The 19,679-nt window shown below is 41.1% G+C and overlaps 2 protein-coding genes across 4 annotated transcripts in view; one reads left to right on the plus strand and one right to left on the minus strand.

Annotated features, from left to right (window-relative positions):
* Positions 1-9,381, minus strand: part of NUP88 (nucleoporin 88) — a 30,852-nt gene extending 21,471 nt beyond the window's left edge. Inside the window, exons 1-4 of the mRNA XM_063110437.1 lie at positions 9,072-9,381; positions 6,247-6,416; positions 5,390-5,515; positions 2,272-2,358 (exon numbers count right to left, since the gene is read on the minus strand). Coding sequence (XP_062966507.1) covers positions 2,272-2,358; positions 5,390-5,515; positions 6,247-6,416; positions 9,072-9,371 — 683 coding nt within the window. The 5' untranslated portion in view covers positions 9,372-9,381. The remainder of the gene's footprint in view (positions 1-2,271; positions 2,359-5,389; positions 5,516-6,246; positions 6,417-9,071) is intronic.
* Positions 9,382-9,939: 558 nt separating this feature from the next.
* On the plus strand, positions 9,940-19,650 carry RPAIN (RPA interacting protein). Of its 3 annotated transcripts, XM_063111733.1 has the most exons (7): positions 9,940-10,052; positions 11,157-11,327; positions 12,681-12,741; positions 14,681-14,792; positions 14,942-15,005; positions 16,244-16,384; positions 19,511-19,650. In XM_063111733.1, the coding sequence occupies exons 1-7, from the start codon at positions 9,972-9,974 to the stop codon at positions 19,538-19,540; spliced, it is 660 nt and encodes a 219-aa protein (XP_062967803.1). In that variant the 5' UTR covers positions 9,940-9,971; the 3' UTR covers positions 19,541-19,650. The 3 variants fall into 3 exon arrangements, with proteins under 3 accessions (XP_062967803.1, XP_062967804.1, XP_062967805.1); XM_063111734.1 differs by lacking the exons at positions 14,942-15,005; positions 19,511-19,650 and having other exon boundaries at positions 16,244-16,339; XM_063111735.1 differs by lacking the exons at positions 14,681-14,792; positions 14,942-15,005; positions 19,511-19,650 and having other exon boundaries at positions 16,244-16,378.
* The last annotated feature ends 29 nt before the right edge of the window (positions 19,651-19,679 follow it).

Below are 19,679 nucleotides of genomic sequence, written 5' to 3' on the forward strand. Positions count from 1 at the left end.
AAAGCATCAACATCATTGTAAGTATTTTAAGTACCATATCTTAGTTTCTTTATCACATAGAAAGGCACATGGTATTAGGAGATAAAAAACCAAGATAATGAATGGGAACAAATTGACATAGAAGTTAATTTAATGAGACTCAAATGACTCCTAAGCAATGAAAATGTAACTGGAGCTTAAATATAGTACTATATCGAATAATGATAGTAGATACCAGTTAATGAGAAATTACTCTGTGCTAAGCACCATGCTAAGCACTTTTTAATGCATGACCTCATTTATTCTATACAATAATCCTAAGAAACGGGCAATATTATTTTTCATATTCATGGAATATACAGTAATAGAAATGAGACTTAGTGCAATTGAAAAACCTGCCCAGGGCTGGCCAGATAGCTCAGTTGGTTAGAGCATGGTGCTGATAACACCAAGGTCAAAGCAAGGGTTTAGATCCCTGTACCGGCCAGCCCCCCCCCAAAAAAAATGAAAAGCAAAGAAACAAAAACCTGCCCAGAAGCCACAGCTGGCAAGTGGTAGAGCAGAGATTAGAACCAGGTGTTTGTTGACACCAGAGCCAAAGCTCTTAACCACTGGATTTGCTCTACTGCTTCTTATCTGGACAACGTGCCCATCTTAAGGAAGTTGGTCAGCTATGAGACAAGTTGCAGGGGAGAAAATGCCCTCACTTAAGAACAGGACCTATCAACTCCCAAAGGCAGTTATTTCCCCATTGTGGAGATGAATGTACTGGGATTTAAGAAGTTGGTGCTGTAAGATATTCACATCATTTAACTGAAACTTTCAGTTCTGGAATTGTCGAAGAGAATTAAAGTGGTCCCAGGTCAATGGCAACCCTTGGCTCCTAGCAGAAGCAAATGCTCTTTGGAAGAACACACCCCAATTCAGGTTCTTGATATTCTCAGACATTAAGATTATGTACATATAAGTTCACAGTTAGAGACCAGCAATCATAAGGAAACCACCATGACTGCAGTTCCGGAGAAAGAATAAATACTGATTTAGATTCTCCCCAAGACTTCAGATATTAAAATTGTCAAATATATAATAGCTATGTATAAAATATTCAAGGAATAAAGGTTAGAATAACAAAAAATAAACAAGACTATTAGATCTGACCAACACAGAGACACGAAAATAACTAAATGGAACTTCCAGGAATATTGCTACTAAAAGCTTCACTCCACATGCACACACTGTGGGTGATCATGTGTGGTAATCACCAGAAAGACTGATCAGGAGGCCAGAGGAATAGGGTTTGTGAGTTCAAAGGGTGATTCTGTTAGTGATCAAAGTAGCCAGAAACTTGTCCCTGTAGTGGGTAAGAAAGCATAAAAGAAGCCATGGTCACGGGAGAATCAGAAGGGCTATCTATGTTCCACTCCAGGTTCTGGGACACTAGATGCTGGTGTGGGAGTTCAGAATCTCCCTTATCCACGTTGAGTGAACAGCTGGTAGACCTCTAGCCCAACACTGTTACCTTTCACCTTTTTCTATATTTTGTCATTTTATAATGTATTCTCTTATCCACATTACAATAGGGAATCAGTTTCTGCCACTCACATTTAAAACTCTCTTGAAAACAGATTGTAGTGGATTGAATTATGTCTCCCCCAAACTCACTGAAGCTTGAATTGTGTTCCCTAAATTTTATGTATTAGAAACTTAGCCCCCAGGGTGACTGTTAAGAGGGTGGGAAATCCTATTATGGTAATTGAAAGGTGGAGCCTTGAAGAGGTGATTGGACTGTAAGATTTTAGGATTGTGCAGTAGTGAATGGATTAATAATGGTGGTCAGGGTTTTGGTTCTGAGGGCTTTAAAAAGACAGTGAATGAGGAAGTTACTCTCTGCTCCACCATTTTTGCAATGTGATACCCTGATGTCACTGAAGTCACCACCAAAGAAATCCTTCCTCCAGATGTGTTCCCTGGACTTTGTACTTCCTAGCCTCTGAAACTGTAAGCAATAAATTTTGTTTTCATATAAATCACCCAGTTTCAAGTATTTTGTTATAAGCAACAGAAACTGACAAATACACAGATCAAGCTAGTAGTTATAGTGACATTCAGATTTGTAACTTCTTGTTACTTATTCACTTCTTGTTACTTATTATCAACTTTTGCTTACTTCTCATATTACCAAAAGCATGCTAAATTCACCTCTGGAAAACCTTGCACTCTCTGATAAAACTGCATTTATAATCCCAATAAAATAATTTAAAAAAACATGTCATGACACAAATAAAAACTTACCCTTTATTAAGTATTAGGCTTTCTTCTTCTGCTTCTGAAAGGACAATCACCTTAGTGGGTGTCTGGGGCTCACGCAGAGAGTAAATTCTAGCAATCAAATGAGAAGAAAACCAGCACTTAAAATTCTTTCATTTCATTCCCAGTGCAGGGGAAAGAAAAAATTCTTTCATTTTCCCAAATCCCGCTCTCCTTTCCATTAGTCAGTTCTTAACTGAGAATTTTCCTACCAGTTATCACAACCATTTATTTGTCAAAGAGCTTGCTGTTGCTGACAAAGCAGCCCACTTCATTTATTCTTTAACTACATAAGAGGGAGTTTCCCTTGGGACCTAGAGAAATGTTTTCTATCCTTTCCAAAATTCTTTAGCAGCCTAATCCATACCACTGAACCCTCTGTCTCTTCCATCCTGAGCCCTCAGCCATACTCACCTTGTCCAGTCATCTACTACTGCCCCCAGCTTGCCAGCTCCCACTTCCCTTCAATTACACCCATCTGTCTCTGCCTGTTAGACCCCAAATCTACAAGAGAAGGAACCATATCTTTCTCTTCTCCATATACCAACTGGCCAGCAGAGCGAGTGACATTAGCCTGTAATCCATACATGTTATGTTATATAAAGACCCAATATCATGTCATCTATATTTTCTCAAGGGAAAGTATAAAACTGTAATCTTTCTACTAAAATCATATTTAACTTAAAGTAACATATTTCATAGCATATATGGCTAGTGTTAAAAGGGGAATGAATTTCCAAAAAGCCAATAATGTCATTATTAGAAATCCAATGTTTCTTTATAAAGTCTTCACCAAATTAATAACTTATTTTGTCTGACCCTGATAAGAAGTTTTAAACTTGGTTTGTTTCATTATCCATAAAATATCACATAAGTATTTAATAAATGTTTTTAATGATAATTTGATCCAACTGAATACACATTTATTGTGGTCTTCCTAGGTGCCTACAAATATTACTGACTTCAAAATACACATAAATACTATTGTGTTGGGGAACAGTGAAAGAAAAAGTACAACAGGGCATTGAGTGAAAACTTCCTTTTACCCTGAAATTGTCGACAAAGTCCAAAACTTAGGAACACAGAAGTATTAAGTATCCTATATTTTAAAACGAACCTTCAATATTTGGGATTAGATACCTCCCATAGGGCTTATTGAGGAAGAACTGGACCTATGCTCTCTCTCTACCATCTCCTTTTCCAGCATATATAAAAGGAAGACTAAGAAGAGAGGATGTCAGAGTCCTTAGGAGTACACTATAGTGTTTGTAATGGGAGGGTTTTTCTTCCCACCTTTCTTTATCCCCAACTCCAAAGCCAAATGGGTGGGCAGGGAAGGCTCTAGGAGAAACACTCAGCCAGATTTGGAGATAATCTGTGATAAGGGAGATTGGTGCCTCATGTCCTAGCTGAATGCTAGATGTACTGCAGAAGACTATAGGCCACCAAAGTACAGAAATTCTTGAACGAATCTGAGATGTCTTATCCTAGAGTTTAGGGGCATGCCAGTACTATATGGTATCTATTTTTTATCTGAGAATTTCTGAAGGAGGTATGCTACAGCAGCGTAAGAAAGGACTATGGTACGGTGTGCCCAGTTCTCTGAAGCCCTTGGAAGAGGACCTTGGCAATAACCATGGCTCTATATGAAAGTCTACAACAGTTAGGTGAGAAGGTAGGAGATATCAAATTTGGTAATACTCCATCTTGAGAGAGAGTTCAGGGCATGGATTGCTGCCAGGAGCCAATAAGATAACAGGGCTCCTTAGTGATGAAGGGAGCTGAAAGTTTAAACACTGCCCCCCAACACACACACACACCATCTGTGCAGAGACTACCACATTAACAGAGGTTACTAGCAGCACACAGAACTAGATTAAACCAAGATCAGGCATACCTTCCCATCACTGATAGACAACCAGTTAGGTAAGATCTCTGCCTCACCTATCCCACCCTCCCTACCCCTATTCTTTGATTGGTATCAAAATTAGAGGAAGGAGGAGGCAGCCCCACTCCTTACACTTCACCCTATACTCCAAAGTGCTGGGATAGAGAAAGAGTGAAAGAGCAGACTACGTGCTCTCCACTCCTTTCAGATCCCTCAAGACACAGGTCTGACCTATGACAAGGCCAGGATATTGTTTTGAAATGGATTTGAGATCAGAGTTTTAAATTGGACACGTTTTTTTTTTTTTTTTTTTTTTTTTTTTTAAAGATGACCAGCAAGGGGATCTTAACCCTTGACTTGGTGTTGTCAGCACCACGCTCTCCCAAGTGAGCCAACCAGCCATCCCTATATAGGGATCCGAACCCATGACCTTGGTATTGTCAGCACCACACTCTCCCAAGTGAGCCACGGGCTGGCCTGACACACTAAGTTTTAACTAAAAGTAACCAGAAAGCTATGAGATCTATATAAGATGCTATATAGGAATCAACCATTCAGCAGGGAAGGAAGATTTGGTAGAGCACAATTAAAAACAGTGATTAGGAAAAATAAAACTTGATATATTTGTACCTCTGTTGAGTCCTTCCAATAAACTTTTTACATAAGACAGATCCAGAAAGCTAACTGATATAACAGAAATCTAAGTAGGATTAGGGCATTTAATTATAGAGTGCAAAGCTTGGAAGGGGCTTTAGAAATATCAAATCAAACCTGCTTACTAGAAACAGATTAGAAACTGAGGCACCTCCACTAAAAAGAAGTTCAAGATCTCAGAGATAAGGGAAGTGACATTGGGACAAAAATTCAAATCTCTCAATTTCCATTTATATTCTTTCCCCTATGCTACATTTTATCATCAGAAGGGTGACATGATGAAGAGTTTTGGGAAGATTACTCTAACAATACTTACAGGTAAGACTAGGAAAGGAAAGACTGGAGGCAGAAAGACTAGTTGAGAAGTAAGTGCAGTAATTAAAGCATGTAAGTTAGAGCAGTTAGGCAATTTTTACGATTGAGAATGGGTTACAATAGCCATCAGATAAAAGCATTACGACATTCAGTGACTCTTTTAGTGCTACCTTGAGCTGTTAATTGGCAAACAGGAATACAACCTTCTCATTCATAAACTACAAGTGAGTTAAAAATAAAATTTACCTTATTACATTATCTGATGTTAACAGCACTATATGGGGATCCAGCATTTCACTTGGATACCAGGCAGCATGCTTCAGAGTCAGAGAGGTAGAACTGGTGAAAAATCTCTCAGCAATTGGAGTGGTACTAAAACAAAGATAACAATTTTCTAAAACATTTTATAGAACTTTAACATTCTTTGCTTTTCTTTCCTTCAAATTTCTTTCTCTTAAATGTTGCTGAGAGAGCATTCAAAGCATCTATTCAATCAATATCAAGGAATCAAAAGAAAAATATTTTCTAAATTGTAGTGTATTTTATATAATACTTTACAAGTGCTTTTAGATACAGTATCTTTTCATCATTTTACCAACTTGTAAGGAAACTACAAGGACAGATACTATCATCACTATTTTGAAAATAACTCAGGAATTTAGAAAATAAACAGCTTAAGGGGACTCAACTCACAAGTTGTGAAGCTAAAGGTGGGTTTCTACCTTATATTCTTTTCCGTAGGTGTTTTAGACTCACTTTTCTGTATTTTTAAAACATTATATAAAAATAAAATCTAGGTAAAGTTCTGAGCAAACTTCTGGCTCACAGACAATTACTACCTTTAAAAAAATTTTATTTCTACCTAATTGAAAGAATAACCTAACATCCAATGGGAGAGCAATGTGATAATTCAGGCGGAATAAAAGTACAGTCACATATATACTATAAACATTAATATCACAAGAAGTCAGTCTGTAGACCATGTGGAGTGCTCTAATGTTTTAATAGCATACTAAAAATATTTTCAGAACCACTGGTCTTGAACAATTTTCTGTATAAATTACAAATTATACAGATAAACACTAAATGAAAATACAACTTACCTACAATTCACTGTTGATTTTCCACCCTCAAATTCAGAATTCTTCCCCCATCTTTTAGGTAATTCTAATACCATAAGTCCTTTTATTCCTATAAGTGCTACATGATGTTGTGTCGGACTTAACAAGACTTGACAGATTTCAAACAGAGGTGGATTTATGCAAAGCAATCTCTGGAAATTAAAACAAACTGGTCAAAATAGTTAATTTTAATGTAAATGTATGTACGTGGCAGTTACTTGAAATCACACTAATGTTTCAGTTTTCTATAATTTTAAGATAATTATAGAATAATGAAGCATTCTGGATAAGTACTAACACGGGCCATTAACTGATGAAATGTTTTTAATCATTTAGAGTGGAATATTATATAAAATGCATCAGATTTCACTACCTTGATAAATAGAGACTACTACACATAATTTTCCTTTTTATGATCAAGCTCTAGCTTACCACTCCAGTCTCACCTCTCCACCATTCCTCACTTGGACTTCATACTCCAATCAGATTAACTTGTACTTCTGAGAAATCATCACACTTTGCTATGACTCTGTGTCTTTGCACATTGTTCCTCTTCCTACAAAGCCCTTGTTTTTCTTTTTTAGCTGGCTAACAAGACTTACACATTGTTGGAGACTCAGCTTCTATGAACTTTCTCTCCAAGAAAATATCCCTCATCTTCTGGCCAGGAATAAATTGTACATCTTTTCTGTACTTCTATAGCACACTCTGGATAATTTTATTATAGTTCTTATCACCCTGCATTCTAATTGTCCTTTTCACTTGCTCATCCCACACTACTGACTATGATCCATGTCTTTCCTCTCTGTAATCTGGCGTATTGCTGACTCTCAATAGATGCTCAGTGATTAGCTATATGAACTCATAAGTATTAATAAATGGCAATTACTATATTATATTATAAATAGTACAATAAAATAAAGAATGACTTCAAGAGCTTCTACAGTCAGCAGACTGCTGCTTTACCTATACAGACTTAATATGAAACAGTGATATTTTCAGGGGGTTCTGATGAGCTGTTTGTCTTAGCATCCCATGTCATCAAAATAATTCCCTTCTGCTATTGGTACTTCCTACTTCTTCTCTCATGACTATTTCAAATTCCCATTTTCTTTTCTTTCTACTTTTGGTAATAAACCATGGGACTGATGAGGTACTGTTTACCCTATGTACAATGGTACTTCAAAAAGTTTGTAGAAAAACTTAATTAAAGGATAATACTTCCATGAACTTTATGAAGACCCCTAGTATAATCACCCTAAGCCAAAATCCTTTTACACAAGACTGTTCTGAATATAATGAATGAGACTTCTACTAATTGCTACTGACGTCTGTAAGTCTGTTGCTTTTAGTTGCTGTTGCTGATTCTAATCAAATTGTTTTTTCTCTTGTCAGTGGTTCTTTCCTTCTTTTCCCTGTACTCAACCTCCACATTCTTTCTACTTGATTTTGACAGTCTAACTTAAACCAAACAGTGGTTACCTTTCTTCTGCTGCGTATACAATTCAATCACAGTTCATTTGTAATAATCACAGTTTTTAGGTTTTTGGTGTTGTTTTTAAAGTCACTACTCATGCTTTTTTTTAACATTCAAAGTTACAACTCATGATAAGCTGCTTTCTTTCCAATCTCGGATTTTTTGAGATTCTGGAAGATTGAGGGTTATTCAATCACCAATATTTACTGAGAGCTTATTGTTCCAGGCATTCTGTCAAGTGCTGGACATACAAAAATGGGTAAGGCAGACACAGCCCCTGCCTTGGTCCTTACAGCTTTGAAAAGAGACAGAGTAAATAAATAATTATAAATAATTAAATTAGACTGTGCCAAATGCTGTGTAGCAAGGTTTGCTGCTATTAGAATACTGTGTGCTAAACAAATGATTATTCTTAACTGAAATTTTACAGTAAGTACATTGTAAACTCTTGACTTCTTTTTCAAAACTGCAAAAGCACTGCTAGCATCTTGTTAAAATCCTATCACTTGTCGCCAACAAGGATTGAAAAGTGGCATACGACAGATGTCATACGTTAGCACGGGTGCCAAGTTTTTTTTTTTTTTTTTTTTTCAGTTCTTAAAAGAAGAGAATTAATTTATCACAAATAAACATTTCCATAAAACAATGTTTGATCACAGCAAGTCCGGAATACCTACTTTCTGATCAAACCCACTTTCACATGCTACTGGCTTATCAAAAGCAAACAAAAATCCCTTCCAACTTGGGGATGGCCTAGTTTTCTAAAAGGGGTTTTCCTCCTCCATGTTAGGCAAGAATCTTGGCGCTTTCAAATCTATCTGGCTTGATGTTCACAGCAACCCCAAGAGAAAGTTATCATTATCCCTATTACCTTACTAGTGTCACGTCATTACATAGGGTTCTCTTGACCTACATTAGTAGATAGAAAACTAATAGTTCTAATAACAGACAGAGGACATAGTTCTCTATCTCCTTACCCTGCTCTGTTTTTCTTCAGAGCACTTAACCATCACTGGTATTTTACTGATTATTCCATGGCCTTTCCCTTTTCCCCAGACCTCCAGAACTTACGCCGCTGGAGTGTAACAGTGTCTAGCAGTGTCAGTGTCCAAGGAACGAAATAAGGAAACAGGGGCCTCAAAAGGTGATGTGGCCATGCTGGAGGGAAGTAAGATGGAAGAAGGACTTTTCCGAGCGAAGGGGGACGTCTGCTTAAGGTTGAGTAACAACACACCTACCAGAAGATGAAAAACAGCCAAGATGGGAAGAGTGCAGATAAACTAGTTCAGATCCCGACTGAGGGTCACTTCCAAGATCGGCCTGGCCATACCTGGTACTGGGAGAGAGAGGGCTCCTCACCGCCGCCGCTGAGGCCCCGGAGGCGAACGACTAAGAAGGAGCTGCCTTCTCTGTCCCACAGGAAGAGCTCTCCGCCGAGGCCGAAGAGCAGGTTTCTTGTCAGCAACGGTGGTGGCAGCGGCGCCGACGAAGGCAATGATGAAGCCAGTTTCTCCGGTTCGGCTGGACTCTGGTTTTTCAGTCCCTCCCGGAGCCGTAAGAACACGACGTGGTTAGGAAGCCAAGTCTGCCACAGCTCACCGTCGCCCGCAGGACCTTCGGCAGCCGCCATCTTGGGCCGACTGCTTCCCTCACTTCAGTTGCTCAGCCCCGCCGCTGAGAACAGCCAATCCGCGGCCAGTCGTCCACTGCTTTAGCCAATTATCGAGCAGGCGGCCCGGAAGCACGAGGCTGCGCCAGGGGCGGAGTGAAGGGGAGGCCAGCCCATCAGGCAGAGGCATTGCCAGGGGACTGCCAATTGCCAGTCTAGCATTTATTCTGAAGCTGAAAAGGGCGGGACGAGAAGGTCAACAGAACAGTGACTGTTTAGAGAAAGCTTTGGTGCTGTTGTAAGGCAAGTACCAAAGACTGAGACCCGTGTATCTAATTGCCTGTTGGACATCACCCTCTTGGTAAACCCAAGAATCCAGAACTTTCCTTCAAGATTTATCTACCTCAATCCAGGTTAGGTTGACCTCACACGTGTCACTACTTCAGCCACTCTTTTTTGGGGTTGCCCAAATCTGCCTCCGTGTGGGGCCGGCCGATAAGACAACACTTCCAACAATCCTTTGCGACCTAAGCGCGATTGACGCTTAGAAACTACCACTCCCAGAGTTCCGCGCGCGGCCCTAAGGGCGGGGCTTTTATCGGCGAAGTCCACCAAGAGGAGATGGCTGAGCCGTCAGGATCTCGGCACCACTCGCGGTACAAACTCGTGGGCTCGCCTCCTTGGAAAGAGGCTTTCAGGCAGGTTAGTGTGGGTCTTGGGCCGTGATGGCTGCCCCAGCCCACCCCGGGGACCGTTGTCCTCCGTGCCCTCGGCTCAGCCCTGCTCTGTGAGGCAGGAGCCAGGAGCGGCTGGCCGGTGGAGGCGTACCTCGAACCAGGGCTCCCTGTCTGTAGGTCTGGGTCTTGCCACTGCCCCGCCGCCTCCCGGAGTGTTTGGTTTCCTGGGTGTGGGATTAGAACGGGTCAGCTCATTCCCAGGAAGCCTTGTTTTTGGATTCGTGTTTGTTTCAAATTTGAAGTGTGGTCATGAGCGCACCTTCTGCATCTCTACCTACTGTTGTTGGGCAGGTGGGCACCGAGGGACGCACTTTGTGTACGTACGTCATGTGAGGTAGAAGCGATTTCTGTTCTAGGCAGGAGTAAACTGAGGCTCAGTCACTAAGTCTTAGTAAAGTTATGTCCCACCTCAGTTCTGGCCTCTTCTGAACTCAACACGGTTTCTAGTAAGAAACATTGCCTATCTCTTCGGGAATCTCTAAATCTAAAGTAGTGGATATATCCCAGGAGAATAATCTGAGGGAGATAATTCTTTGTTGTGGAGGGTTGCTCTGTACATTGTAGAGTGTTTAGCAGCTCCCTTGGCCTCCACCCACTAGATGCCAGCAGTCCTACAAATAGAAGCGTGAAAACCAAAAATGTCTTCAGGCATTGCCAAATGTCCCCTAGGGGACAAAATCATCCTAAGCTGAGAAACACGTTGTACAGAAAGGCCATTTCCACAGTTATATCTAAAGTAGCAAGAATTTGGAAGCAATCTAAAGGTTCTGTAATAGGACAGTGAATGCTGTGATATTATGCACACAACCATTAAGGAAGTCGGCACTGAAGACAGAATATGAAATATGGCCATCTGGAAATACATGAACGAAGCATTGTAATTTTACTTATCTACGTGTGGATAGGGAATGGAAGGGAATATGCAAAAATAACAGTAGTTAGGATTATAGTTGAAATTTTGTGTCTGTAACTATCCTTTAATGTTTTACCGACTAATTTAAGAGTTGATTTTTTTTTCATGGAACCACTCTTCTCCCCTCCCTACCCCCGTCTTGCTCCTTTTTTCAAGGGATGCCTGGAGAGAATGAGAAACAGCCGGGACAGGCTCCTGACCAAGTACCGCCAGGCTGTAGGCAATATGCCAGGGAAAGCTCAGAAGACCTTTCTAGTGCAGGAGGTGATGGAAGAGGAGTGGAATGCTTTGCAAGCAGAGGAGAACTGTCCAGAGGCCTTGGTTCAGGTCAGGCTGGGATATCAGTTTTCAGAGAGAGGGCTACACCGTCAAGAACTCCTAGTGTCCTCTTTGTACCTGTTTACCCAAGTCCTTTAAACTTACCTGCCCTCCCAACCCCCAATTAGAATTCTAACTGCCTTTAACCTAGGCTCTTCTGCCTTTAATGTTAGACTCTTCTAGATGAATTGTTTCTAAATACAGACTGTAAACCTGCTGCATCATTGCAACATAACCACTTATGAAACTAAAAGAAATTCCATTTCTTGCCTCCACCCTTGGAAATTTTGATTCAGTAGGCATGGGCTAGGAATCTCTCTCTCTTTTCTTTTTTTGTCTTTGAATCTCTCTTTTAAAAAAGGTCTTCAGGAACTTTCCAATTCTAATCTCAGCCAGAATTGGAAGTTGGATATGGATAAGAAACTATTTACAGTGTATCAGGAAGAACACTGGATTGAAAATCATGTTATCAGCATTGTGAGGACTATGTAAGAAAACATGTGGGAAAAACTGCTTTGAAACCATCAAGGCACTATATTAAAATGATGCATTATTCAGTGGCTTCTATTTGTCCTATAGTATGCCAAATGTTTGCCTTACATCACCACAATTAATGCTCACAATAACCCCCTCAGGTAGGCTTTATTCCCACTTTACAGAGGCCAAAACAGGTTTATAGAGAATAGGAACTGTATTAGTCCGTTTCTGTGGCTTATAACAAAATAACTTGCAATTGGATAGGTTATAAGAAAATGAAATTTATTGCTTACAATTTCTGAGGCTCGGAAGTCCAAAGTCCAGGGAACATTTCTGCTGAGGTGACCCTACAGCAATGCAGGGTGTCACATGCTGAGAATGGCAGAGCAGAGAGAGAGATTGTCACATGCTGTCTTTTTAAAGCCCTCAGAACTACACCCCTGACCGCCATTATTAATCCATTCACTACAGCATGGTCCTCAGAATCTAATCACCTCTTTAAGGCCCCACCTTTCAATTCCCAGAATAGGATTTCCCACCCTCTTTACACTGTCACAGAGGGGACTAAGTTTTGAGAGGATATCAGTTCAAAGCAGGAACTTTCCCGTGGTGACATAGCCTTGGAAGAATATGCACTTAACTCCTACCCTATACTCTCTCCCCCACATTTGTTGCTTTTATTTTGTCACTGGGTAGTTTGATCATGTATTGATGACTTCTTGGCATGACCACACTACTCCATTGTCAGCATATTCTGCAGGAGGACTGGATGGATTTTGTTATGTAAATCTTGATTCTTCAAGCCATTCTCCAAGTACGAATCGCTGTGGGGCTTGGTGGCTGATTAATACTTCAAACTTCTGATGAGTCTACTTTCTCTTGCAGTTGGAGGAGCAGGTGAATCTGGCTGTGCTGGAGGAAATCCAACAGGAGCTGATTGACCAAGGTAACACCTGGGAGTAGTTCGTTCTAACCATACAAGTACTTAGCTACTCTAATGCTGACCTTTCCTAGGATCGGCACTAGTTCCTTTTTTTTTTTTTTTTTTTTTGCGGCTGGCCAGTATGGGGATCTGAACCTGTGACCTTGGTATTACGAGGCTGCTCTCTAACCAACTGACAGAATTAGTTCTTAACTCCCCCTTCTCTACCTCCATCTTCAGCCAAGTGTCCAGAAGTCTCTGCTGTCTTCCCAGTAATAAGGGTCTCTAGGGTGCTAGGCTTTGTGCTAAGAACTTCTTATTCTACAATTTTGTTTTCTCCTTGTGACTACCTTGTAAGATAGTGTTAGACAGAACAGAAAGTGGTGTTCTCACACAGGTCACACAGCTAGTAGATAAGTGGTGGAGTTGGGAAACAGAATCAATTGTATGAATCCAGTTTCCATGTTTATTCTACTATCCTGCTTCTCTATTAATAGATTAATAGTAAACATGTAACTTTACAGGATACAGTGGATGGTCAGATTCCTTTCTGTACCCAATGGAAGTGCTGTCTCTCCCACCCATTCTTTACTGACTCCCCAGGATCTTGTGAGCATTCACTCCTTGAGGTGCCTGTAGCACTGTGTAGAGTGCATAATTTAGCACCTTGTATAATTAAGTCATTTATTGTATATTGCCTTGTCTTGACTTCATTTTTATCGTCTATAAAATAGAGATAATAGACCTACCCTATAAGTTTGTTGTAGGGCTTAAGTAATATGTATAGAAGACTTACAACAGTGCCTGGTATATAGAAAGCTTTCAGTAATTGATGGCTCTTGTCCTGGGTATGCAAGAGCACATACTCTTGAGCCAGACCACCAAGTTCACCTCTTAGCTTTACCACTTTAACTTGTGTGGCACTGAGCAAAGCACTTCATTTCCCTGTGCCTCCGTTTCCTCATCTTTGAAATAAGGATACTAATAGTGAAGAAGTTAATGTATATAGAGGACTTAAAATAGCAATGTAAGTGCTATGCAAGTGTTATTTGTTATGGCTTGTTATTATTGACTCTAGTTAGACTGTAAATTCCTTAAGTTATTTTTAAAAAACTGATTTGCTGCCCCCACTCCAAAACCTATCTTAGTGGTGAAACATAGGACTCAATAAATATTTCTTTTGCTGTACATTTAGTTGAAAAATCTGAGGTCATAAGTGTTTACTCTGTTGTGCTATACTCACCATAAGGAACATTCTAAAGTAGGGGTCAGCAGACTTTCTGTGAAGGGCCAGACAAGTGAATATTTTAGACTTTGCAGTCCACGTGGTCTCTGGCACTCAACTCTGCTGTTGTAGTGGAAAAGCAGTGATTGATACTATGTTAACAAATGAGCATGACTGTAGTTTGCTGACCCCTGCCCTAAAGTCTAGACTGTGAGCTCATCAAGCTCAGGGCAGTCTTTTCATCTTTGCACCATGTGACTAACACCTACCAGGTACTTTTGCATGTTTGCCAAATGAATGAACACACAGATTCTGAACAAACACAGACTTTGAGTGTATGGACATTGGGAAACAGATCACTTTAGACTCAGCAGGGTGGGCCTAGTGTCAGAAGTAAGTGCTCAGTGTCAGCTTTCTCCATTTGCCCCTGGGCCCTGACATTCCACATCTCTGCTCCTATGGCCTCAAGAGATGTGTGTGAAAGTTGTCTCCTTGCCCTTGGCCTCCTTCATCTCATGCTCACAAGGATGGGGCAGTTTGGAGGGGGCAGATTAGAGGGGGAAGGATTCAGCAAGGTGAAGCTAGCCTGAGAGCCGTAAGTCCCAGTGATTGGTAGTGTGGTTTTGCCCAAATCTTTCCCTTGTGTGGAGGAAGCTTTTGAGGGTGAAGCTTAGCATTGGATACAGGGCAACCCTGGTGAAGCATGGTGAAGAACTCCAACTGCCTTTTGCCTTGCAGAACAGTCCATCATCAGCAAGTATGAGAAGAGCTTGCAGTTTGATGAAAAGTGTCTCAGCATCATGCTAGCTGAGTGGGAAGCAAACCCCCTCATCTGCCCTGTGTGTACAAAGTAAGAGTTTTCAAAACCTTTTCAGCATTATTAGTTTCCATCCCCCACTCTAAGGTGAGCAGAATTTCCCCCCAAATTTGCTGCCTAAAAAGGTTTGGGGATCCAGGTTTGCTGGCTATGGTGCTCTGGGATCCTAATTCTGCTTCTAGGTACAACCTGAGAATAACAAGCGGTGTGGTCGTGTGTCAGTGTGGTCTGTACATCCCATCTCATGTAAGTGTTCCATGCACACAAATTTTTTGCCCCCTCTTCCCACGTATATCTACTTTTTTGAAGACCCTCCAGTGGGGGGCTGGAGCTGATTTTGCATATCTCTTTCCAGTTACGTGTTCAGTGATGTGGTAGCTTCAGATCAGCCATGGTGAGCTGACACTTGCTGAGCACTTACTTCTGACACCAGGCCCACCCTGCTGAGTCTAAAGTTATCTGTTTTCCAATGTCCTTACACTCGGAATCTGTGTTCAGAATCTGAATTGACAAACACTACAGAGCAGGGCTGTTACCCCCTGAAGACTCACCACTGCTTAGGATTTTCATAGAGATCCCAGTTTAGGAATGAAAACACCTGTATCTGACCCTCCATAAAAAATTTTCATATGTGAAGACACACCTATGTTCAAGATTTAAGCTTCAGTGACTTTAAAATAGAGAAGGAACCCTCTTATCTGACATGATGGGTACTGCAAGTTTTCCAGTTAATTGAGCAGTTGGTTAAAATGGCAAATTATGAAAATGAAACATTTTACAGTAAGTTTCAGACATATAAATGTATTTGCCAATCTTTGAGTGGGGCTCTGCTGGCTGTAGTGTGTAGTCCTCTTTTTTACATAAACAACTCCTGTAATTCATACTCTGGAGGTTTCAGTTTTATTTCTATAAAGTGGATCAAGAAACTGAGTATACAACTTTAGGATTTTTCCTCCCCATCTTTTACCTAATTCAACAGCTCTTTTTTTTTCCCCAAAGCAACTGATCTTTTTGAGTGTTTCCTAAACTTTCCACTTATTATCACAAAAATAAAACTTCATTTTCACTTCCTGTATCATTGGTTTACATAATATGTAATTATATTACTGAGTTACAGTAATTAGCATGTTCAATTAGCACAAGCAAATTTGGGAGCAAACTGCTGATTCTTGGTAAGGATATACTTGGCTGGTTGGGTCAGAAGCAAAGGGAGGCTAGAAAAGAGCCTACTAGCTCTGAATGTTCTTCATGCCATGAGCAGCATGTGTATGGAGAGCATTGGTTAATCCAGAGAGGTGGTTAAATGGAGATTGCATAAGAGATCTTAGCACAATTATAAGCCTAAGAGTATCTTTGAAGCTCCAGGGAATCAAGCCATCAGAGCAAACCAGAGCTTTTTTGGTTGGTATGGGGAACCAGGATTTTCAACCTGTTGACTATCAAGTAACTAAAATTAGGTTGTGGTTGAACTTTTTATTTTTTAGTCTCCAGAGTTGACAGAGCAGAAGCTTCGTGCCTGCTTAGAGAATAGCATAAATGAGCACAGTGCACATTGTTCCTACACACCTGAATTTTCAGTCACTGAAGAAACAGAAGCAACATCCAGTCTTCTCATGAGCTGTCTGGTAAGCCTATCATGAGACCCAGTCAATGGCAAGAGTAGGTCAGTGGTTGGTTTTATTCCCATCTTGGTAGAAATATGGCTTAGAAACAGGTTTAATGCAGTTTATTTTCTGAGGAACTTACTTGCATATAAAAGTGAAGGTCACAAGCCATTTCCACTAAAAGATCAGTCATTTCCTGAAAGGGTAAGGGAAGAGGCAGCATAGGATCATGGCAGGAGCATTGTCTGGGAATTAGGAGGCCTGCCTGCACTGCCTGTTCTTGTTAGATCAGCAGCCGTGGTCTTGAATTTAGCTGGTCATTCCTAGTCCTAAGACCCAGATTGGCCATCCTGGCACCACTTTTGTGGAAGGATACAGGACAGGAAGCACAGCAGGGCAGCATCAGATTTGTCTCAGCAAGTCTTCAGAGGTCCAAGGGTTAGTCTCTACCCCCTGAGTGACAACTCAGGTGTGAGGGACAGGACCACACAAGTGGGTATGGGAGTCACCTGTCTTAGAAGCCTTATGTGTGCATAGGAACCAGTATCTCATAATAATCAAAGTAATATAATAATCAATATGGTAATATATTATTATAGCTTCAAGGTCCTAGACAAGGGGAACTATGGGATTATGAGCACACTGTACTTTGGGAAGTCCAAAGCCATGGCTTCCTATTGGGTATTTAGAGTTCCTTCATGGCCGTCTCATTCCAAATGCAGTTTACCGATAGGGGTCATTTTTCTCATAAGCAGTATTGCCTAGTAACACAGCCAGCACTTCACCTTTATGGTTTATTCCATAAGGTATATAATTCTGCTTATTTATTACAAAAAAAAAAAAGTATTGAGAACTCATTTAAATTTAGAAATAACATATCTGTCCTGGAGCTCATCTCAGGTCAGTGATAAGAGAACACAATGAACAGGTAGTCAGTACCCCCGGAGAGCTGTAGAGGGAGGGCTTACTGGTGTTGAAGGTGATCTTACTTATGGGTGACAGCTTCCCAAAGGAGGCATTTAACCTTGGCCTTGAAGTGTGGAATGGGCTCTGGACATGAAAATATGGTGAGTTGTGGGAGTAGAGCTTAAGTGGAAGATCCCCACACAGAACAAGGTAGAAAGGCAGAAAATTGTGGCACGTATACGAAGAACATCACATTCTTCTTAGTTGGAGCATTGGGCCCATTAGGGAGTGGGCAGTTCCTGTTAGGAACAGGAAACAGATTCAGATAAGTGAATAGAGGTAGTATTGGACCCTAGGTCTCTGGTTCCAGCATCCCTGCTGTATCTTGCTCCAGATTGAGTCTTGGTGGAAGGATGCTGTTTTCCTTCAGATTGTATGGAAGGAGACACAGTAGGGGAAAGATTAAAACCTATCACTACTTCCTATTGACTACAGGCATATGTACTCCTGCTTCAGCCATCCAGAACTGCTTGTAGATTCTCCAGTGTGCAAGTGCTTTCAGGCCTCCCCACTCTTGCTCATGCTGTTTTCTGTCTGGAATGCTTTTGACTCCTCCCGTTCTGTTCAAGGATCATTTGCACAAATGTTTACTAAGCACTGTAATATGCCAGATACTCAATAAAACCTGACCCCTCACATAGAATTGGCCAGTTTCTCCTTGGGCTTCCACTGTACCTGATGCCATGTCCCCTATAACACTGTTGCAGCTCTCTGTTCATATGTCTTTGTCCTTGAGGGCAGGGACCATATTTTTTACTCCTAGTGCTTGGCATATAAGTAGATGCTTAATATTTGTGTACAAATGAGTTAAGGTGGAGGGAGGATGGTTGAAGAGGCACAGTTCAGATGGCTTCGGCTTCTTCCTTCTCAGTAAGATGAACAAGTGAGTCATCCACAGATTATAATGATAGCAGAGCTGGAGTGTGGAGTTCCCTGAGTGTCAGAGTTTCAGACCAAGTGTTGGAGGGGATGGGAAGCGCAAATTAAAGCAGCTGTAAAGGATTGCCTAAGTTGCTGAGTGTACAGCTGTGGCTCAGCATACATTTGTCACGGACCCATTGTCTACTCACCAGAGCAGCAGCAAAGCCACGGAGATGGTGAGGTTTGCAGGGCGAGTGCTGTGGGAGGCAGCAGCAGTCTTAGGAGGAGCATGATTGACAATGCTGGCTCCAGGGTGGGCAGGGAGACCATTGTTGGGTATGGGGAGAAGGGGGTGGGGCGTGTCACAGCAAAGATGAGAAACAGTAGAGGGAAGGACAAAGTTGTATTCAGTGTGCTTCCAGAGTTCAACATTTTGAAAGGTAGACATTTGGAGTGGTTTAGAGTTTGTGTGCCATCAGCCTTTGCTTTTCATTTAAAGGGAAATCAAGGACAGTTGAGTTAAAATCCAGTGAGGTTAGACTGTAGGGTAATTCAACATAGACATTAATGATGAAGTAGATGATAGGTGTGGGTTACAGAAGAGGGTTATGTATAACAAGGACTTGGGATATTTGAGATGTGACAGTGGTCTTGGGTGGTCGTGAGGATGGAATGTGCTAAACCACCTGTTAGTAGTCTTCCAAAGATAGCCAAATACAGTCAAGGTTAAGGAGGATTCCTTAGCACAGTGGTGGGGCTGAGCCGTCAAGGAATCGGGAGCCAGTTTTATACTCATAGGTCCTTACTGATCATTTTATGGGAGATCACAGAAAGGTATGGTAGAATTCACAGGCCTCCAAGTTGTTTCTCCCTATAGTGAGCATGTGTGGTTTATACCTCCTCTTGACACATGCCTGTTTTGACCTCAAGTTGGAGTCTCACCTCCCTGAGGTTGAGCCATAAAAGTTCCAACCTGTCAAGAGTTTGAAGAATCTTTCTGGTCACCAGTCTCCTGAGAGTGAAGGTATTTGATTAGTTCATCTCCAGGATTTGATATTAGTTTGAAGACTGCATTTCTGCTGATGGTTTCAAAGGCAGTTTGAAGGCTGTAGGACAGAGGTCTGGCAAAGCCCAAGAGCAAGGCTTGTCAGTAGCCTCTTTGACAAACACCACTGAACTCATTTATGATAATAACTGAACTTGGCATCATCTCACGTGTAGGAATTCTAATTGCAGCATAAATGTCATTTATTGATTACAAGTTTAACCATGATAACTTTCATACAATTTAAGCTAACTTTTTCTTCTATTTAAATCCAGGCTTGTGATACTTGGGCTGTGATCCTCTAGAGCCAGCCTGGACTCACATCATTCTTCTCGGGTGACAGCAACTCATTCTCTCTGAGAAAGGCCTTATATATACAAATCTTTATATTTTGCATTAAAACTTTTCAAACATCTCTGCTCTTGGTGTTCTGTGGTGCAGGTT

The sequence above is a fragment of the Cynocephalus volans genome, chromosome 10 (assembly GCF_027409185.1).
Source record: "Cynocephalus volans isolate mCynVol1 chromosome 10, mCynVol1.pri, whole genome shotgun sequence".
In the NCBI taxonomy this organism is placed as follows: Eukaryota; Metazoa; Chordata; class Mammalia; order Dermoptera; family Cynocephalidae; genus Cynocephalus; species Cynocephalus volans.

Excerpts from the sequence above, each read along its gene's own strand:
- RPAIN (XM_063111733.1), top strand. The coding sequence starts at position 9,972 with ATGGCTGAGCCGTCAGGATCTCGGCACCACTCGCGGTACAAACTCGTG. Across the intron at positions 12,742-14,680 it reads ACAGGAGCTGATTGACCAAG|AACAGTCCATCATCAGCAAG; the intron begins GTAACACCTGGG and ends TTTGCCTTGCAG. Across the intron at positions 16,385-19,510 it reads GTCTTCTCATGAGCTGTCTG|GCTTGTGATACTTGGGCTGT; the intron begins GTAAGCCTATCA and ends ATTTAAATCCAG.